Source organism: Suncus etruscus, chromosome 12, assembly GCF_024139225.1.
Source record: "Suncus etruscus isolate mSunEtr1 chromosome 12, mSunEtr1.pri.cur, whole genome shotgun sequence".
In the NCBI taxonomy this organism is placed as follows: Eukaryota; Metazoa; Chordata; class Mammalia; order Eulipotyphla; family Soricidae; genus Suncus; species Suncus etruscus.
This window is the reverse complement of record NC_064859.1, coordinates 54427744-54446945: the sequence shown is the minus strand read 5'-3', so window position 1 is coordinate 54446945 and position 19202 is coordinate 54427744. Positions and strand designations below refer to the sequence as shown.

Below are 19202 nucleotides of genomic sequence, written 5' to 3'. Positions count from 1 at the left end.
CTGGGTTGCAGGTGAGACTTTCTTCACAGAAGAAAATAAGTGGGGATTATTTCATATGCTAACTTTTTTTCACTCTGGGAATCTTTTAACCTAATGTATCAAGGTTAAGTTTTATTCTTAAATCTAAGGGAATAAATGTATTATTTACCCTCCCTAACTAGGTTGGTTGTGATGTCTCCATGCAGTCTTTAGTTCACCTCATATGTCATTGTCGTTTCAGCCTCCATTGGGAAGATCCTGCTGCTCCAGTCTCCAGCATTCTTGTCTTTGAGTCCTTGGGACAGAGTCATCATCACCTGTAGGTTCAATCAGAACATCAAGACAACTTCTTCTTTACCAGTAGAAATCAAACCAATTTTTGAAGCTCCTTATAAAGTCAGCCTCCCAGTCTGTCTCAGGGATTTTTCTCTCAGTTCATTGGCAGTGGACCTGGGAAAGATTTCACCTTCCATGTCTATGTCCTGACCCTGAAAGGGAGTTACCTGTCACAGTGATGCAAGCCGGAACATAATCCACCTGGGAAGAGATGGGAGCAGTTGGACCACCCCAGTTCCTAGGCTACTTTTTCCATCCACCAGAGAATGCTTCAGATGCAGCCACTGAGAAGACAGAGGTTTTAGCAGAAAAGATGAGGAACCTATGAACTCTTTTCTCTGCCTCAAACTCAGCAGCTTTGATATAATTATGTCTGTGCTAATTTCATAAAGACAGAAATGATTGCAAAGGGGTTTATGAACTAATAAAACAAAATGTTTTCCATGCATGGAGGAGCCCAAGTTAGATCTCTGTCACCACAATTTTATCTGGGCACCACCAGGATTGATCATTAAGCATGTAGTCACGAGTTGCCACTGAGCATTTAGCACTCTTGAGAGCATCCCTCCCTAGCCTGTCCCCACAGAAAGCAACAAAAACAAAAATAAGGCACTTGAGTGAATGTGCACAGCCAGGTTAACACAAAGAATTAATGTCTAAACTATATCAATTCAAATGCCTTGGAAAACAATGAAAAGAAATTGGTTTAGAAGGAGGTGATACCCTGGTATTTCTCCAGAAGTCAGAAACAGACTTCTATGGACACCTGGATTACATGTCCCTGTGGCTGGCCCCGAGATATGTCAGGAAGCACAAACAGGGGATCACTAAATAAGAACAGTAAAAGGCTACAAGACTCTGAAGCAACTTACAGGAGAATAGTGTCTCCACGTGCCATCTGTAGCTCCAGGCATCTGTGCTTGCTCTGTATATCCATTAGACACCCTGGGGAATATCCCTCATAGACTGGGATTTACATTTCCAGATCTCTGATTTACATACCCTGAAGATGACTTTCTTGAGATAATCTTGTGTATATGGCAATAATTGTTTTTGAACCTAACTCTGCATGTCAGTAAAACATCTCTTATCTTAAACATAATAATGTAGGGGCCAGAGTGATAGCACATGGGGAAGGCAATTGCCTTGCATGAGGCTGACCTGGGTTCAATCCGTGACATTTCCTATGTTCCTCCATATCTCGCCTGCCAGGAGTGATTTTTGTGTGCAGAACCAGAAATAAGCCCTAAGTTCTACTAGGTGTGGCCCCCAAACAAACAAAGGACAACAACAAAAAAGCTCAAAATGTAGTAATGCAACATAGGTTTTTGTTTGTTTGTTTGTTTTGTTTTTGTTGTTTTTTTGTTTTTGAGCGGTAACGCTCAGGGGTTACTCCTGGCTATGCGGTCAGAAGTTGCTCCTGGCTTGGGGAACCATATGGGACACCAGGGGATCAAACCATGGTCTGTCCACATCTGCTATATGTGTGTGTTACCAAGTCATAGTCATAGTTAAATAAATGTCCTCTAAATATCAGCTAATTTTAACTTATTTCTTCTCTAATATTTGAATAGTTTACTAAGGAGATGAAGTATTTATTGCGGTGGAGTTGGTTGTTTTACAGATTGGCCTGGTGATAACAGCATATTTCAATGATCTGTTTTGCAGACCTGGGACCAGTATCTGAAATCTTTTCAGTTGCTGTATCCAAAGTAGCCACTAGATGGCAGAGAGACCCAACTGATGAGAGATCCTGGATCCTAGAAGCATTTGTACAGAAACAGAATGAGTGTCCAATATAAATAGGGATAGGATCCAGTAGGTGTGATGGAGAAAGTCTGTAAGTAGCTCTCAGTGGTTTAAGATTTGGGAAAAATATGCTCTCAGCAGTGTGAATGAAAATCCAATCCTATCTGTCTGCCAAGACATTATTAGATTTACCTATTAAAAACTTATTTATGACAGGACCTATTCTCATTAAGAAGTAGACAGTGGGGACCGGGGAGATAGCATGGAGGTAAGGCGTTTACCTTTCATGCAGAAGGTCATCGGTTCGAATCCCGGCATCCCATATGGTCCCCCGTGCCTGCCAGGGGCAATTTCTGAGCACGTGCCAGAAAAAAACCCGGAGCACTGCCGGGTGTGACCCAAAAACCACAAAAAAAAAAAAAAAAAAAAAAAGTAGACAGTGACAATAGACCATCTCTAAGGGTAAAATGAGGCCAAATACAGAGTGCAAATATCATCCTCTGTTGCATTTTCTTGGTTCCCCCATAACCCAGATGTACCAATCAGAATCTTAGTTAAACTGGTCTTTGCATCTGCCAGAATGCACTTCAGCCACATATCTAGTGCCCTGGACTCTACAAGTCAGAGCCTTCAAAGCCTGTTATGATTTCAATATGGTTGACACTGATATATGCATATGTATATGTGTATATGTATACATACTTATATATATTTAATTCACAGTTTTCTGCTGCTATTGAACAGTGACAACTCCCTCTAGACACACTAAAAGAAACTGGGTCTCAGAACTCACAATGCTCCTACTCCAGAATCTCAGTTCTAGTGCCAGCTGAGAAGTGGATGTGGGTGGGTCAAGGGACTGTGCCCGTGATCTAGAAGGAGATGACACCTTTGCAGTACATGTGCAGCTGTCACACTCTCACTTGATCAGCAGCACAATTTCACTAGCAAGACTTAGAGGACAAATGAACACAAGCCTATATTTGAGATTAGTCTCTACATTCTTTTTCCAAATTAGCATTGTGAGTTCTGATACCCAATTTCTCTTAGAGTATCTAGAGGGAGTTGTCATAACTGTCGAATAGTGACAGAAAACTGTGAATTAAATATATATACATATATATTGCAATGTCAACCACATTGACATCAAAACAAGCTTTGAAGAGAATCAGTAAGTATTGGAGCCTATTGCCCTGATGATGTGACAAGTTTTCTAATTAGTCAAATATAGTAAAAAGAGTAACAAAATTTTTAAAATTAAATTAACAAAATCTGCTTGTCAATGTAAGGTAATATTTGAAGTATCCAAATGGTCATATGTGGGACTAGTTACACTCAAGCAAAATGTTCTCATCATTGAAAATATTCTAGAAGCCACTGAAAAATATGTTCATCATGTCTCAGGTTGTGGGTTTGATTTGTGACATCTTGTAAAATAAATTTGATTATTCAAACACAAAAAAAATAATCTCTGGTGGGAGAACAAGGAGGCCTTTATTATACCAGTTGATCAGACTAGTTGGTCTAGTGAGGCAAGTACCTGAGATTTTAAACAAAGCTCAGGGGCTCAAGAGCCTGTTTTCATAGGGCATTACTGCAAAACTATCACTGTTTTGCTTCAGCCCAAACTAATTCTTCTGGATGAGCACAATCTTCACCCCACACTAACTCCAACATTCACAGGGGCATTCTAAACCCCATAGAGGCGTCTTCTACTATTTATGAATGTAATCACTTTTAAGGTTGTTATCATGTCCTTTCCTGAAATCTCATCAACCCATTCTCCTGAGAAACCTTGTCCTTCATCTGTTCTCTGAGAAGTTTAATCTCTTAAAAATAGCAAGAGATGACTGACTGAGGAATGCCCAAGTTAATGCACACAGTTTATTCTATGAGGAACTGGTCTCCATGGGCTGTCTCCTTATCCCATGTGTACATATTGGATATGTCAGGTCAGGGAAGAGAAGGAAATCATAAAGAGAGTTCAAGAAGACCAAGGATCTTGTCAGTCAGTGTAATGACAGAGCTGAAAAGGGAACAAGCCTCTGTAGATGTGGAGGAATCTAACATTAGGGATGAGGCAGAAGAAAAGGAAGAGAATCTCAGAGTGAAGGAGAATACAGGCTTCAAGGAGACATCGATAGAAATGTCACATACTCTATTTTCTCTCTAATTTATGAATCATTATCTATACTGTTTATGATGCTTTCGTCTCAATACAGTGCTGTTTTTTTTTTTATTTGGTTTTGATTGGGGGTTTCTGTGCCATACCCAGTGAGGCTAAGGAGCTATTTCTAGTTCTGAGTAAAGACTTTTAGAAGTGCTCAGGGTTCCATATATGTACAGATATTGAACCAGGTAGCCATTGGTCAAAGCTGACTCTTTGCACTGTTCTATTGTCTGTCCAGACCTCTGTCTGGTGTAAATGGCAATTTTTCACCTGACACATTTCAGGGATCAGTTAGATAGTTCATAGTTCAGCATTGTCTGTGCTGGGACAAGTCAGAGTCCAGGAATGTCATGGCCCAGAGCGCCTCTTGATACGGGCTTGACATTCCATGGCACTGCAGCACCACAATTGCTTTGCCTCCATGGGCTGCTGCACTGAGGATAGCCCAGATGGATGAGTGTTGTTCAGAGTGATAATCAGGTCTGAGAGCCTACAAAAATCAATAAGATATTGGAAGACAACATTTTGACTTAAAAATGTAGAATAATATAACATTGGGATATCACATTCATATAGGATATTATATCATATTCATATATAAAACCTAATTTTCCTTAAAAATGCAGAGGTGAGAAATCATAGCTCTCTGTAGACTATTAACATAGTGTCTTAATGTGTCTTTCTCTGGGCAGAGGAAACAGGAAGCAGTGTCCTGACTCACTGAGCCACCAGAAGCCAAATTCCCTTGAGTACCTACACTGGTGCACACTTGTGTCCCCTGGGATGAGCCTGTTCTCTTGGGGCAAACTTCTGTTTCCCCAGAAAAACCTGAACTCCCACCATCCCTCAGCTGTGCTGTTCCCCAGCAAACCTCTACCCTCTATCTGTGCAGTAGGCCCAGCCTCCTCTCATTTGCAAGTCTCACTGCTCCCTGTGCAGGACACTCAAGAACACTGGTTCTCCCTGTGCAGGCTCAGTCCCAGTCAGGACACACAGAGGACATGAGGGCACCAGTGCAGCTCCTCAGCTTTCTCATGCTCTGGCTTCCAGGTGAGAAGGGAAACCAGGACTCACTGAGCTTAGTGCTCCCTGGGCTTCAGAGAAGGAACTGAAGTGTGATGAATGATGCTAATGAATGTTTCTATTTACTCTCTCAGGTGCCAGGGGTGACATCCAGATGACCCAGTCTCCTCCATCCATGTCTGTATCTCTGGGAGAGAAAGTCTCCATCACCTGCAAGGCCAGTCAGGGCATTTACGGGAACTTAGCCTGGTATCAGCAGAAACCAGGGGAAGCTCCCAGACTTCTGATCTATTCTACATCAAACTTGCAATCCGGCGTCCCTTCCTGATTTAGTGGCAGTGGATCTAACAGAGATTACACTCTCACCATCAGCAGCCTGGAGTCTGAAGATGCAGCCACTTATTACTGTCAACAGCATGATAGTATCCCTCCCACAGTGATACAGGCCATGACATAAACCCCAGGGATGAGCTGTGTGAAGCTGGGCAGCCACAGCTGCTCCTCCTGGTGCCTCCACCTGCTGAGAGAGTGTCACATGCAGCTCCACTGTAATGTAGTAGAAGGATTATGAGGAAAGAACACTTTAGCCTCCACTTTCAAAGATGAGAATTCATGGTAAGAAGCTTTCCATGAGAAGAGAGAGAGAGAGAAAGAGAGCGAGAGAGAAAAAGAGAGAGAGAAGTGAATTAAACTGAAATGAAGTGGGATATGTCCCTAATTCTGTATAAGGAACACTAGCTTAGAGCCCATGGCTAAGGGAGGACACTAGGCTCAAAAAGCCTGTACCCACAATTTCCCTGAGTTGCTTAGGTTGCGGCATATACTGATATTGTTATATCGATATATCAATTGATATATTAACATTGATAAAGGATCAGGCCTCTCTTGTTTGAGACATCGTTTACTAGCATGCTAAGGACAATTCTTTGAGTTCTTCTAAAGACCACCAAGATTTCCATAAATCACAACTGTTTCCTAGTTACCAAGTAAATATGGTGAATCCTAGTTATTTCAGCCCTTCCGAATCAGTATATGAATGCTATAGGAGACAAGAATGTGAATATGATGACTCAAAGCATCCATCCCTGAGCCATGTGCACTTGGTTTTAAATATAATCTTTTTATAAAAAAAACAAACCAACTTATGCATGTAGTAAACAGCCACACAAAAGACCTCCTGGAAAGGAGGAACTGGGCATTCAAGCCACAAGGCTGATTCAATATTTTTAGGAGACTTTGGGGGAAATTAGGGTATTGTTAAATCCTAGACCAAAAATAAATAATGTCTCTGGTAAAGATCAATAAGTATTGTAATCATTGTATTAATGAGGGTGTCAATGAATTCTAGAGAATGTTTTAATGTTCATCTATACTTCACAGAAGCCACATGTTTTCCTGCTATGAAAACTATTGATCACCCCTTCTTCCTTGCTAACTCAGAATGACTTGCTAAAGTAAATGTATAAAAACCCTGCTCTTTGAGTGAATAAACAGGCTAGATCCAAACTTCTCTCCTGGTTTGTGGTCTAGTCACAATTTGCCAACTCCAGTGCCCACTCTCAGAGAAGACCCCACTGATGTTTCTGTGTCTATCTGCTCCTGCGCAGCCCCTACTGGCCTGTGACATCTGGCACCCAACATGCATGGTGGAAGTGAAGTAAAATGCCTGCAGAAGAGACAGGTGTGGGAGGATGCGTGGGAGAGAGTAGGGCATCAGGGAGGGTGAGAGAGAAATTGATGACTTTGGTGGAATGAAACAGCACTAGTGAAGGTTGCTATATATTGTCTGACTGTAACTCAATAGTGAACAACTTTATCTATGGGAAAAATTATAGTATGAACAACCTTGAATCCATGGTGTTTAAATTAAAAAATTTTAAAGGAGAAAAATTTCTTCCTTCCTTCTTTTCTTCCTTCTTTGCTTCCTTACGTCCTCCCATCCTTTCTTTCCTCTTTCCTTAACTTTATATTTACTTTATTATTGTTTTTCCTTCCTTCCTGTTTGTTTTATGGTCAGACCCTGTGGTGCTTAGGGGCTACTCTTGCCTTGAAACTTAGAGGTAGCTTTGGACAGTTCTTAGTGAAGCATATGGAGGCAGAGATACAACTCAACCCTCTTCTGTATGCAAGGAAACAAAACCATTATATTGCATGAGGAATATTATATGTTTAATGTGATTTCATCATTTATAGATACATTTAAATTCAATTTACTTTTTTAAAGACATGTGTTGTGTATGTAAACATTTTATGGGATTCTTATGTTATTGACCCTACTCTGATTGGTGATTGTGCCCTACCCTAGGGTGTGACCTGGCATTCTGCCCCCACCCTAGGGTGGTATCTGATTCTTCTCCAACCATTGGGTGATACCTGATACTGGGGGATAAAAACAAGGGTCTGTGGAAGGCGAGGGGCTTTTTAGCTGGAACAGATGCTGAGGCTTTGGAATTCAGTCTTGTCTACCGAATAAAGCAAATATTTCCACAAGCCTGACTATCTGTGAGCTGTTTACCAATCGCTTCTCCTCAGAACCACCGGCTGAACAGGGTGGCAGATGTGACTCAGGTCATGACCAATCCTAGCAGTATGCACATATCCATGTACCTTAGAGCCCTATGTACGAGCTCTCACTCCTCTAGATCATAAGCTGGAGTCCAGCTAAGAAAAGTGAATGTGGGGGCTCATGGGAGGTACCTGTGGTCTGGGCATATTTCAAGGATACAAAGACCATAATAGGCACAGCCACACTATTGTGACAAGTACAATTGCACTGTCACAGAAAGGAATCTAGGAATAATAATTTTAGCCTAGGCAGAACGCATGTTTTTCAGAACTGAGACGCAGAGTTTTATTTCTCTAACCAAAACAACCCAAAATAGTGCTATTGGCCTCTAGGTGCTGAAATATTATAGTTGGATTTCATACTCATGAATACTAAACTCACAAATAAGTTTTACTCTCAATCATGAGTAATTCAGTTGTGGTCCTTATGGCTGATGCTCTCTGAGTAATCCTCACTGAAACAGCATCTATGGTTCCAAATGACTTTGAATTAGACATGAAGCTGAGCTGACAACTCTGCGTTTGGACCCAAGTTCCCTGTGCTTCCCAACATTCCCTCTCTGCTCACCTGTCATTGCACATGCAAGTTCCTTCAGGTGCATGAGATTCTTTCAGGAATTACACCTGTGGCTTCTCAAATTGACCTTAGCACCTGCTGTGTATGTTAGTTAACCAGTGATAATAGTAGCCTTTGGTTAGATAAATCTCTTCTAACTTACAGATATCTCTAACTTATTTCTTCTCTGACAGTTATCTATTTTACTAAGGAGAGGAAACATTCATTGTGTGGGTGTCAGTTATACTACACACAGGTCTGGTGATGTCTGTTTCACAACCTGGGAAAAGTCTTTTTCAGAATCACTTGGAACAGCCCCGAAAAATCTTCTCATTGCTGAATCATAAAGTAGCCAGTAGATGGCAGAGAGACCCCATAACCAACAAGAAAAAAGCCTGGATCCTAGAAATTCTGGGAGGAATTTGTCAATAGAGACAGGGGCCCTGCAGAGGTTATGGGGAAAATCTGAAGTAGTTATAATAGGCCATATTTTTTGGGGTGGGGTCACACCCAGCTGCACGCAGGAGTTACTTCTGGATCTGCACTTACAAGTTACTTCTGGTAGGCTCAGGGACCATATGGGATGACAGAGATTAAAACCAAGTCAGCTCCATGTAAGGCAAACTATGTTTATATATGTCAGTTGATAGAGTCTTTCTTTGGGGCAGAGGGATCAAGAAGCACGGTCCTGACTCTCAGGGACTCCAGAGGACACCATTCATCAGCTGTCACACTGGTGCCTGCCATGTGTGGATGAGCATATTCTCTGAGGGCTAGATCTGCTTCACTAGAGAGACAGGAAACCCCACCTTGCCTCAGCTGTGCTGCTCCCACACACAACCTCTTTCTACCTGCCCAGCAGGCCCAACCTCCTCTAATTTGCAAGTCCTGGAGCTCCTGGCTCAGGATCCTCAAAAACACTGGGTTTCTCAGTACAGACTCAGTCCCAGGCAGGACACAGTGAACATGAGCGCCCCTGTGCAGCTCCTCAGCTTCCTGATGCTCTGGCTCTCAGGTGAGGATTCACTGGGCTTAGTGTTCCCTGAGCTTCAGAAAATGGAAGTAATGGTGATGAATGGTGATGTTGAGTGTTTCTATTTTCTCTCTCAGGTGCCATGAGTGATATCCAGCTGACCCAGTCTCCATCCATGTCTGCAACTCTGGGACAGAAAGTCTCCTTATCCTGCAAGGCCAGTCAGTACATTAGCAACTTTTTGCACTGGTATCAGCAAAAACCAGGGGAAGCTCCTAGGCTCCTGATCTATGGTGCATCAAACTTGCAACCTGGTGTCCCTTCCAGATTCAGTGGCAGTGGATCTGGCACAGATTTCACTTTCACCATCAGCAGCCTGGAGTCAGAGGATGCTGCCACTTATTTCTGTCAACAGAGTTATAGTTCCCACAGTGATACAGGCCAGAACAAAAAACCCCAGAGAAGACATTGATGAGTCTTTGTAGCCCCAGATGCTCCTGGTACTTCCCCTTGCTGAGAGAGCATCATTTGCATCTACAACGTGATATGTTAGAAACTTTTTTATTCTCCCTCTCATCCCATGTGCAGTGAAATGACTGACTAAATCTGCTGGTTTAATTTTTAGAGATTATTTTTCTTTAAGAATGTGGGAGACAGGTTTATTCAGAGTTCATGTTGAAGGACTATACTATACATTTTCTAGGAACCATTGTTTTAATTCTATTTAAAATTTAATAATGAGGGACCTGAGTGATAGCACAGGGTGGTATCAGTGAGCACCCTTCATATGGCCTAAAACCAAAATAATAATAATAATAAATAATAATAAAATATTTCCCTCACCAATGTGAAGGTGAAGTGAAGGAAGACCCTCCAGAGGCATCTCACAAAGCACATCCTGGTCCTGCCAAAGAATGTTTGAGTAGATCAGAGGGATAATGTTGCAGGGGTCCAACATTCAGAGCCTAGGTAGGGGTACATATCTGCTTCTTTGATGAGGGGATTTGGTCCTAAACTCGACTGAAAACAAAATCCTAATTCAGTGACAAGAACTATGGGATATTTGTTTCTTAGTTTGTTTGTTCTGGGACACATGCTGTACTACTCAGGACTTACCTCTAGATTTGTGCTCAGGGATCACTGAAAGTGGGCTCAGGAATCCATATGGGATGCCAGAGATTGAACTTAGGTTTTCGTGTACAAGGCAATCACCCTACTCACTTGACTATCACTCAAGCCCAGGAACTTGATTATGAAATTAAGTTTATACTGGTTACATACAATGAAGATCTTGGGGAAAATCTGGGATGTGAGAACTCATATAAAATATTGAGATTACAACCTTCTGTGCTAAATTCAATGCCACAGTATTTGGCCTCATCAGGAAACACCCTGAATTCCAATGATGGTGCTTCCTCCCTGCACAAGACTTAAAGTTCTCAGAGTGACTGTAGATATGTGAAAATTATTATTATTTTATCACTAGTTTCTTTTTTGTAGGATGGGGTTTTGGACCACACCCATCTGTGTTCAAGGGGTTTCTCCTGACTCTGTACTCAGAGGACCAGGGGACCATATGGAATGCTGGGGATCAAACCTGGGTCCATCCCTGGTTGGTCATATTCAAGGCAAATATCCTACCACTGTGCTATCACCTTGGCACAATGAAAAAATATTACATTAGTCTCAAGGAAAATGTTTAAGTTACACAAAATATAATTATATATTTGTGCAAAGTAACAGCACAATTATCCAACAGCTATATGTGGGGCCAGATATGCTGACGCATAGCTCTAATATCACAGAAATAATAGTTGAAATATCACGTTTGGTTTCTAAGCAGCCATGTGTGAATACTAACCTCACAGTCATAGTGAATAAGGCTGATGGCCTCAGAGGACGCACTATGGCAGCACTTTCAGACTCAGAGTGGTCTGGATGATTCTGAAGGTGTCATGAAGCTGGGCTGATGACTCTATATCAGGACTCAGGAGTTTTCTGCTTAGGGGACACACACATGCACACACACACACACACACACACACACACACACACACACACACTGCTCACTTATCACTTCACTGCAGGATTCTCTTCCTGCCTGGAATCTCTCTCTGGAGTTACATACTTTTATCTCATATGGTTCATAGCTACAACTACTTAAGTCTGGGTGGTATGTATCTTTTCTGAATTCCTGGTCACCTGTGAGTCATTTAGGCTCAAATAGTGGAACAGTTATGAAGCAGGGGAATTTTTTTTTTTAGTTCTTCAGTACTGACCTTGGTGATAGATATAACAGAGTCTCTTTCCCAGACTGGTGAAAAGCTTCTGAAAGCATCACTTAGACACAGAAGAGTCTCATTCATCTATGGATTTAAGAAAAATTAAAGACATTACTGTAACAATGCCCACAGACAATAGAGATGAGGATCGGAAGGATCAGCTCATGATTTGAAGCTCACCACAAAGAGTGGTGAGTGTAGTTGGAGAAATAACTACACTGACAACTATCATAGCAATGCTAATGAATGAGAGAACTAGAATGCCTGTCTCAAATACAAGTGAGGGAGTAATGGAGATCATTGGTGATGGGAATGTTGCATGGGTAAAGGGGGTGCTCTTTAAATAACTGAAACCCAACTGCAATCATGTCTAAAATCAAGGTGCTTAAATAAAGATATAAAATACAAAACACTAACTCCAACATTCCACATGGTCACTCCTACACCCCATAGAGGTGTCCATTACAGTCTATGGAAACAACACTTGTGGGGGTGTTCTCATACCTTTTCCTGTGGTCTCATTACCCATTCTCCTTGATACAATGTGCCCTTTATTTGCTCTATAAGAGCTCTAATCTCTTCCAAATGCAAGAGATCAGTGGATGAGGGAAAACACTAATAAATATACAGTCTATTCCATGAGAAACTGGACTGTCACCCCACCCTAAGTGGACACATTTCCATATGGCACTCGAGGCAAAAAAGAATGAAAGAATGAAGAGAGTTAAAGAAAGTAAAGGGTGTTTCCAGTCACAGAAATAACAGAGATGGAAAGTCTCTGCAGATATGAAGGAAACCTAAACTTATGGTTTAGGGGGAGGTAGAGGGAGAGAATCTCAAAGTAAAGGAGATGCAAGCTTCAAGAAGACACAATGGTGTTGGGGCCTGAGCAATAGCAGTAGTAGGGCATTTGCCTTGCACATGACAGACCCGTGACAGACCTGGTTTCAATCGCTGGCATCCCATATGATCCCCCAGCCTGCCAGGAGCAATTTCTGAGTGCAGAACCAGGAGTAACCCCTGAGCTCTGCCAGGTATGGCCCACCACCACCCCACCCCGAAAATGGACATACAGTGGGAATGTTACATACATCTTCATTCTAATATATGAATTATTTCACAATTTTATTATCTTTTCCTAAGTACAATTCTGTTGAGAATTGTTTTGTTTATTGGGACACATCCAGCAGTACTTAGAGTTAGTACCCCTGGCTCTGCACTCAGGGAAGTCTCTAGTAGTGCTCAGAGAACCAAATAAAATGCTGGGATCAAACCGAAGTCAGACTTGTGCAAAGCAAGAGCCCTCCCCCACTGTACTATCACAATGTCCCAACTCTGTCTTGTTTAAATGGCAATTCCTCACCTACCACATATAGGGTCCTGGGGAGGGGGTTGATAGCTGAGCAATATCTGTGCTGGGTCAAGTCAGAGCCCAGGAACTTTATAGCCCAGAGTATCTCTAAGTACAGGCTTGAAATTTCCTGGCACTGTAGCAGCACAATAGCTTTCTTTGCCTCCATGGTCCCTTACACTGATACTCAGCCAAGAGTAATGAATGTTGTTCAGAGTGACCACCACTCTGAGTGACCACAAGAATTAATAGAACGTTTGTAAAAATATTTTTTATTTTAAGTATATAAGAAAATAAGATATTATAGTGAATAGGAAACCTACTAAACCTTAAGTGTACAGATGAGAAATTACTGGTATCAAGAGAGTCCTTGGAGTGTTTGTGTTGGTGTCATATGACAGACTGGGAAAGATAAAGCAAGAAGCTGTCCCTACACTCAAGGTCCCTAGAGAACACAGCTCTATGGACCCACACTGGTTCCCTCCTGTGCTCCTTAAAACAAGCATGTTCACTGGGGGCAAACTTCTTCTTCCCCAGGGGACCTAAACCATTGCTTTCCCTCAGCTGTGCTGCTCCCATACAAACACTCCACCCACCTGCCAGCCCAGGAGGCCCACCCCCTCTCATTTGCAAGTCTCACAGCTCCCTGCCCAGGATCCTCAAGAACTCTGGGTCTCCCTGTGCATGCTCAGTTCCAGTCAGGATACACAGTTGACATGAGGGGCCTTGTGCAGCTCCTCAGCTACCTGATGCTTTGGCTTCCTGGTAAGAAGGGAAACTAGGGTTCACCTGGCTCAGTGCTCCCTGGGCTTCAGGGGAAGGAACTGAAGGGTGAATGGAGATGATGAGTATATTTTATTTTAGGTGCCAGAGGTGATATCCAGCTAACCCAGTCTCCATTCATGTCTTCATCTCTGGGAGGGAAAGTTGACATCGCCTGTCAGGCAGTCAGGACATCAGCAATTATTTGCACTGGTATCAGCAGAAACCATCAGAAGCTCCCAGGGTCCTGATTTATTGAGCCTCCAATTTACAAACAGGGTCTCTTCTAGGTTCAGTGGCAGTGGTTGTGGCACAGATTTCACACTCACCATCAGCAGCCTGGAATCTGAAGATGCTGCCACTTACCACTGTCAACAGGAACATAGTTCCCCTCCCACAGTGATACAGGCCAGAACATAAACCTCAGATATGAGCTGTGTTAAGCTGAGCAGCTCCAGCTCCTCTTTTGGTTACTCCACCTGCTGAAAGTGTCCCTTGAAGTCAATTTTGATGTTGTAGGTGCATTCAAGGGGAAATGACAATTTTAGGCTCTATGTCCTCCCTCCTATCCCATATGCACTGAAATTATTATAAATTTGCTAATTAAATATTTAGATATTATTTGTCTTAAGAATATGTGTGACAGTTTTACTCAGAATTCATATTGGAGGAATAATTACTCTACATATACTCTACATATAGTAGAAACAATTGTATTTAATTTTTATTTTAAAATTAATAATGAAATATGTTCCCACACCAAAGTGGGAACAAAGCTACTCCCCACTGTTGAGCCTACTAGGCATTTCACAAATCATATCCTGGTCCTGCCAAGGAACCTTTGATGTTGGCCAGAGGGAGCATCCTGCAGGGGTCAGACCTGCAAAGCGGTACAGAAATAGTTCTTTGATTGGTGGATTTGATCTCAATATAATTTTTAAAAAGCCAACTGAAATGAAAGAAACAGTGATTGTTTTATTTTTTGCTTATTTGTTTATTTATTTTGTGGATACACCCACCTGTACACAGCATTAATCTTGGTGCTCAGTTCAGGGAACACTTCTGGAGGGATCCAGAGTTCATATGAGATGCCAAGCAGTCTTCCCTTCTGGACTATTGCTACAGACCAGAAACTGTTGTATTTTGTATCCTTGAATGTGAAATGAGGTTTGTACTGTTTACATAAAAGGGGTTTGGGGAGAAATGCTGGGATCTGAGAAATCACATAAATGAGGGAAATCTCAACCTCCTGTCCAAGCTCAGTTTTATAGTATTTGGCCTCAAGGGGAAATATCCTGGATCATAATGATGGTGCTTCTGCCTGCTTAAAACTCAAACACTCAGATTGAATAGAGATGTGTGAAAAAACATTATTTTACCAGAAAGTTGTATTTTGGGGGTTTTGTCACACCTGGCAGAACTCATGGGTCACTCCTGGCTTCAGGCTCAGAAATCACTCCTTGCTGGCTTAGGGGACCATATGGGATGCTGGGATTTGAACCACCGACATTCTGCATGCAAGGCAAACACCTTACCTCCATGCTATCTCTCTGGCCAAGAAAGTTGTATGGTTTTTTTTCTTTTACTTTTTTTCCCCTTTATTTAAACATCTTGATTACAAGTATGATTGTGATTAGGTTTCAGTCATGTAAGGAACACCCCCCTTCACCTGTGCAACATTCCCACAACCAATGTCCCACAACAGCAGAAAGCTGGGGAGTCTCAAAGATTTGCCACAGGCATCATCCACATTGGCATAATACTCATCCCAGCTTGTTGAAGGGAATATAAGTAACAACTGAAGATGGTGTTCTGGGGACGTGACTGGTGTTCTGGAGATGTGCCTGAGTATTACCATCTTCATCTCTGTTAATAAGAATAAACCTAATGTAATGACTTAGACTAGATTAATCTAACTTTTAAAAATCAAAGGTACTTATTTGATTACCATATATTTAAAAGATCCAATGACCATTTGTTGGCAGATTCACACCATTTGAAATACAACATAGCTTTATCTCCATCGAAAAATCTTCCAGAACTGGGAGCACAGATGAGAGAAACATGTGTTTTGCATGACTGAAGTGCTGAATTCAATTTCTGGCAACAAATAAATAAAAATATGATACTAGACTTTAATCTTGGAAAGTTTACAGTTGGTTACTCAAGCAGTCAACAGTACAAATATCACCAGTCATGGTCCACAGGGCTGAGGCTCTGAAGCCTCTCACAGGTGCAGCAGATGTGGTTCTCAGAGCTGGTAAGGAAGATTCTGGAAGGAGACTTGAGGCTGAATTGAAAAATCTGGAACAGGGTCAGGAGATTTCAGCTCTCCCATAGTTCCCCACTGATCATCTACCATTTTTCCTGCAGGTACACTCCTGATATCTCAAGTATGTCAGAGCACCTAGTGCTTAGCTCTCAGTGACACACATCTCTATTAAATTCTTGGTCACCTGTTACTGGTGATTTATCAACTACTTAAGCTTTTTATAAGAAATTGTGCTGTCGATGTTGTTTGTTGTCTTTGTTGTCATTATTGTTTTTAAAATATGACTTAATGATGCATATTACACTTTCCATTTCACAGACTGGTGAAACGTTTTTGTCAGAACAAGAAAGAGTTATGAGAATATTAGAATAATCATTTGGCTCAACAACTGGATGCTGAAAGGAGTTAAAGTTATGTGCATGAGATACTCTTAGTAACACTATTGCAAGTCTCAGTGCATATTGGAAAATGGGGAGAGAAAAGGTGAAGAGGAGGAGGAAGAAGAGGAGGAGGAAGAGGAAGAGAAGAAGAAAGAAGGGAAGGAAGGAAGGAAGGAAGGAAGGAAGGAAGGAAGGAAGAAGACAAAGAAAGAAAGAAAGAAAGAAAGAAAGAAAGAAAGAAAGAAGAAAGAAAGAAAGAAAGAAAAGAAAAAGAAAGAAAGAAAGAAGAAAAAGAAAGAAAGAAAGAAAGAAGAGAAAGAAAGAAAGAAGGAAGGAAGGAAGGAAGGAAGGAAGGAAGGAAGGAAGAAGGAAGGAAGAAGGAAGAAGAAAAGAAAAAAGAAAGAAAGAAAGAAAAAGAGAAAGAAAGAAAGAAGAAAGAAAAAAAAAAAGAAAGAAAGAAGAAAGAAAGAAAGAAAGAAAGAAAGGAAGGAAGGAAGGAAGGAAGGAAGGAAGGAAGGAAGGAAGGAAGGAAGGAAGGAAGGAAGGAAGGAAGGAAAGACGGAAACAAAGAGGATGAGGATGAAAGGAAGAATAAAGAAGAGAAAAAACAATGAGGAGGAGGAGAAAGAGGAGTAAGAGGAGGAGGGGTAAGAGAAGAAGAAGGAGGAGAAGGAGAAGGAGGAGGAGGGGAGGAGGAGAAGAACAAGGAGAAGGAGATAAAGGGGACCTGGTGGTGCAAAGTCTACACCAATGGAGGAATGGATGTTGAAACAGTATATAACTTAAACTCAAACATTAACAACTTTGGAACTACATATCTTATGGAGATTGATTAAAAATCAGAAATTGAAAAAACGAAGAGAAATAAAGGTCTCCACAGGAACTCTAGGACCAGCATCTAAAATATTTTGAATTGTTGTATCAGAAAATAGCCATTAGATAGAGAGGACACCATAATTGACAAGGGAGACATTGAATGAGTGTCCTGTTGTCAACGTACAGGGGAGCTGTGAGTATGACAAGGATAGATAATTCTGTCAATGGCAGTTTTGGGGAAATGATAATGTTTTCTGAAGTTTGTTTAGAAGATCAATACTTCCTGTATGTGATGGACATCAATACGGTTGCTCCCTGAAGCCCAACAACCCAATTTATATCTTGACCTAATTTTACTGTGAGGGACAGTTGCTAGGGGGCAATATAATTCTGTAGAAATTTGTGTGTTTCCTTTTTCTCTTATAATCAAATTTCCTGTAACTTGTCCATTTCCACCCAAATAAGTGGGTTTATTTTCCTTTGGACTTAGAGGTTTTCCTGGAAGAGTTTTTCACCAGCTGTATATGGTTTTCCTTGTGGTAGACTTACAAATTTTAGGAAAAAAAAAAAAACAATAATATAGACAGAAAATCAATTGGAAGAATTCCCCATTTTTTAATTTTCTGTTTCTGGTTTTTAAGTGTCCTATGCATTCTTTCAACTATTGTCTGTTTTTTGGATTGTGTAGAATTCCTATTATATGTTTTATCTGCCATTATACAAAGCTTGAAAAGTTTTGCTGATGTAGGTCCATTATTTGTCTTGATTTTATTATGAATCCACGTAACTAAAAAGCATTGTAATCCAAAAAGAGCAGACTGCTTTACCCCTTTCTGAAGTCACAGGGGCTGACAATATATAACTAGAATATTTGTCAAAAACCACATAAAGATATGGTTCGTTGGGAAGAAGTTAACATTAGTCACATCCATTTGCATAATTTATTGATCCTCAGACTTAGAGGATTAGCTCCTGCCACATGAATTTTTCAGTGCATAGGGGTACAAAAAATAGGTTCTGAGCATCTTTGTAATATGGTTTGCAGTTGTAGCAAACATTGTTCCACAGGATTCTGAATATTTAATGCTGCAATGACAATTCCTCTGAAAAGGCCAACTACATACGCTGAGTCACTCACAATATTACAAGGGCCTGACAATGTGATAGTAGATAACTTAAGTTGACAAGTTCTACTTGATGTCACAGTTGTAATTGGTACATAATGTTGTGGTCAGGGATTGGCCAAAATTTATACCTTTTCCTGATGATGAAACATCAATATAAAACACAGTTATATCTGGAATAAGAGGGGTGTGAATGATGGAAAAAAATTATGAAATGTGTCCTTAGTGCTCGCTTCAGCAGCATATATACTAAAATTGGAACAATACAGAGCAGATTAGCATGGCCTGATTAGCATGACCCCTGTGGAAGGACGACATGCAAATTTGTAAAATGTGTCCTGAAAAAGTTCCAGTTTTTTCCTCTGATAGCTGTGAGGAAAATTCTCTTGAGTAGTCAGCTAAATCTCTTTGCAGAACTTCACTGATTGGTAGTATTGATTCAATTTCTTTTTTAGGTATTGAAAGGACTATGATATCAGGATCAATAAAATATGAGTTTGAAACCTCTCTTCCTATATAGCTATTAGTTTCAAGTATGGCATGATTATGAAATCTTTTTTGTTATGCATGTATATTCATTCCAGTGGTCCACATAATTGAACAATAGCAGCTGTTGATGATTATGGTGCCAGAAAAAGTAATACCCATACTTTCTCTCCTGGGGTAAAACAAATAAGATAGGACTTCTGGGGGTAATACATAAAAAGTCCAACACTTTTTGGGCCTCTGGAGTCAGTTGTCTTGGACTATTCAGAGCAGAGTCTCCTTCTAAAGTAAAAAACAAATTACTTAGTTCTGAGTTAGAAATACCAAGTGAATGATGGGCTTAAATAATATCTCCTAGCAGTCTCTTAAAATTGTTGT

General features: G+C 41.0%; 2 pseudogenes and 2 gene segments (V, D, J or C); all 4 read left to right on the top strand.

The window, feature by feature from the left end:
* Positions 1-5229: 5229 nt before the first annotated feature.
* Positions 5230-5714, top strand: LOC126024203 (immunoglobulin kappa variable 1-12-like). The segment is given in 2 exon segments: positions 5230-5284; positions 5392-5714. Coding segments are annotated over 2 exon segments (372 nt in total).
* A 3630-nt stretch (positions 5715-9344) lies between these two features.
* On the top strand, positions 9345-9823 carry LOC126024202 (immunoglobulin kappa variable 1-39-like). The segment is given in 2 exon segments: positions 9345-9393; positions 9489-9823. Coding segments are annotated over 2 exon segments (384 nt in total).
* A 3877-nt stretch (positions 9824-13700) lies between these two features.
* LOC126024201 (immunoglobulin kappa variable 1D-33-like) lies at positions 13701-14166 on the top strand (annotated as a pseudogene).
* Positions 14167-18563: 4397 nt separating this feature from the next.
* On the top strand, positions 18564-18697 carry LOC126025293 (uncharacterized; annotated as a pseudogene).
* The last annotated feature ends 505 nt before the right edge of the window (positions 18698-19202 follow it).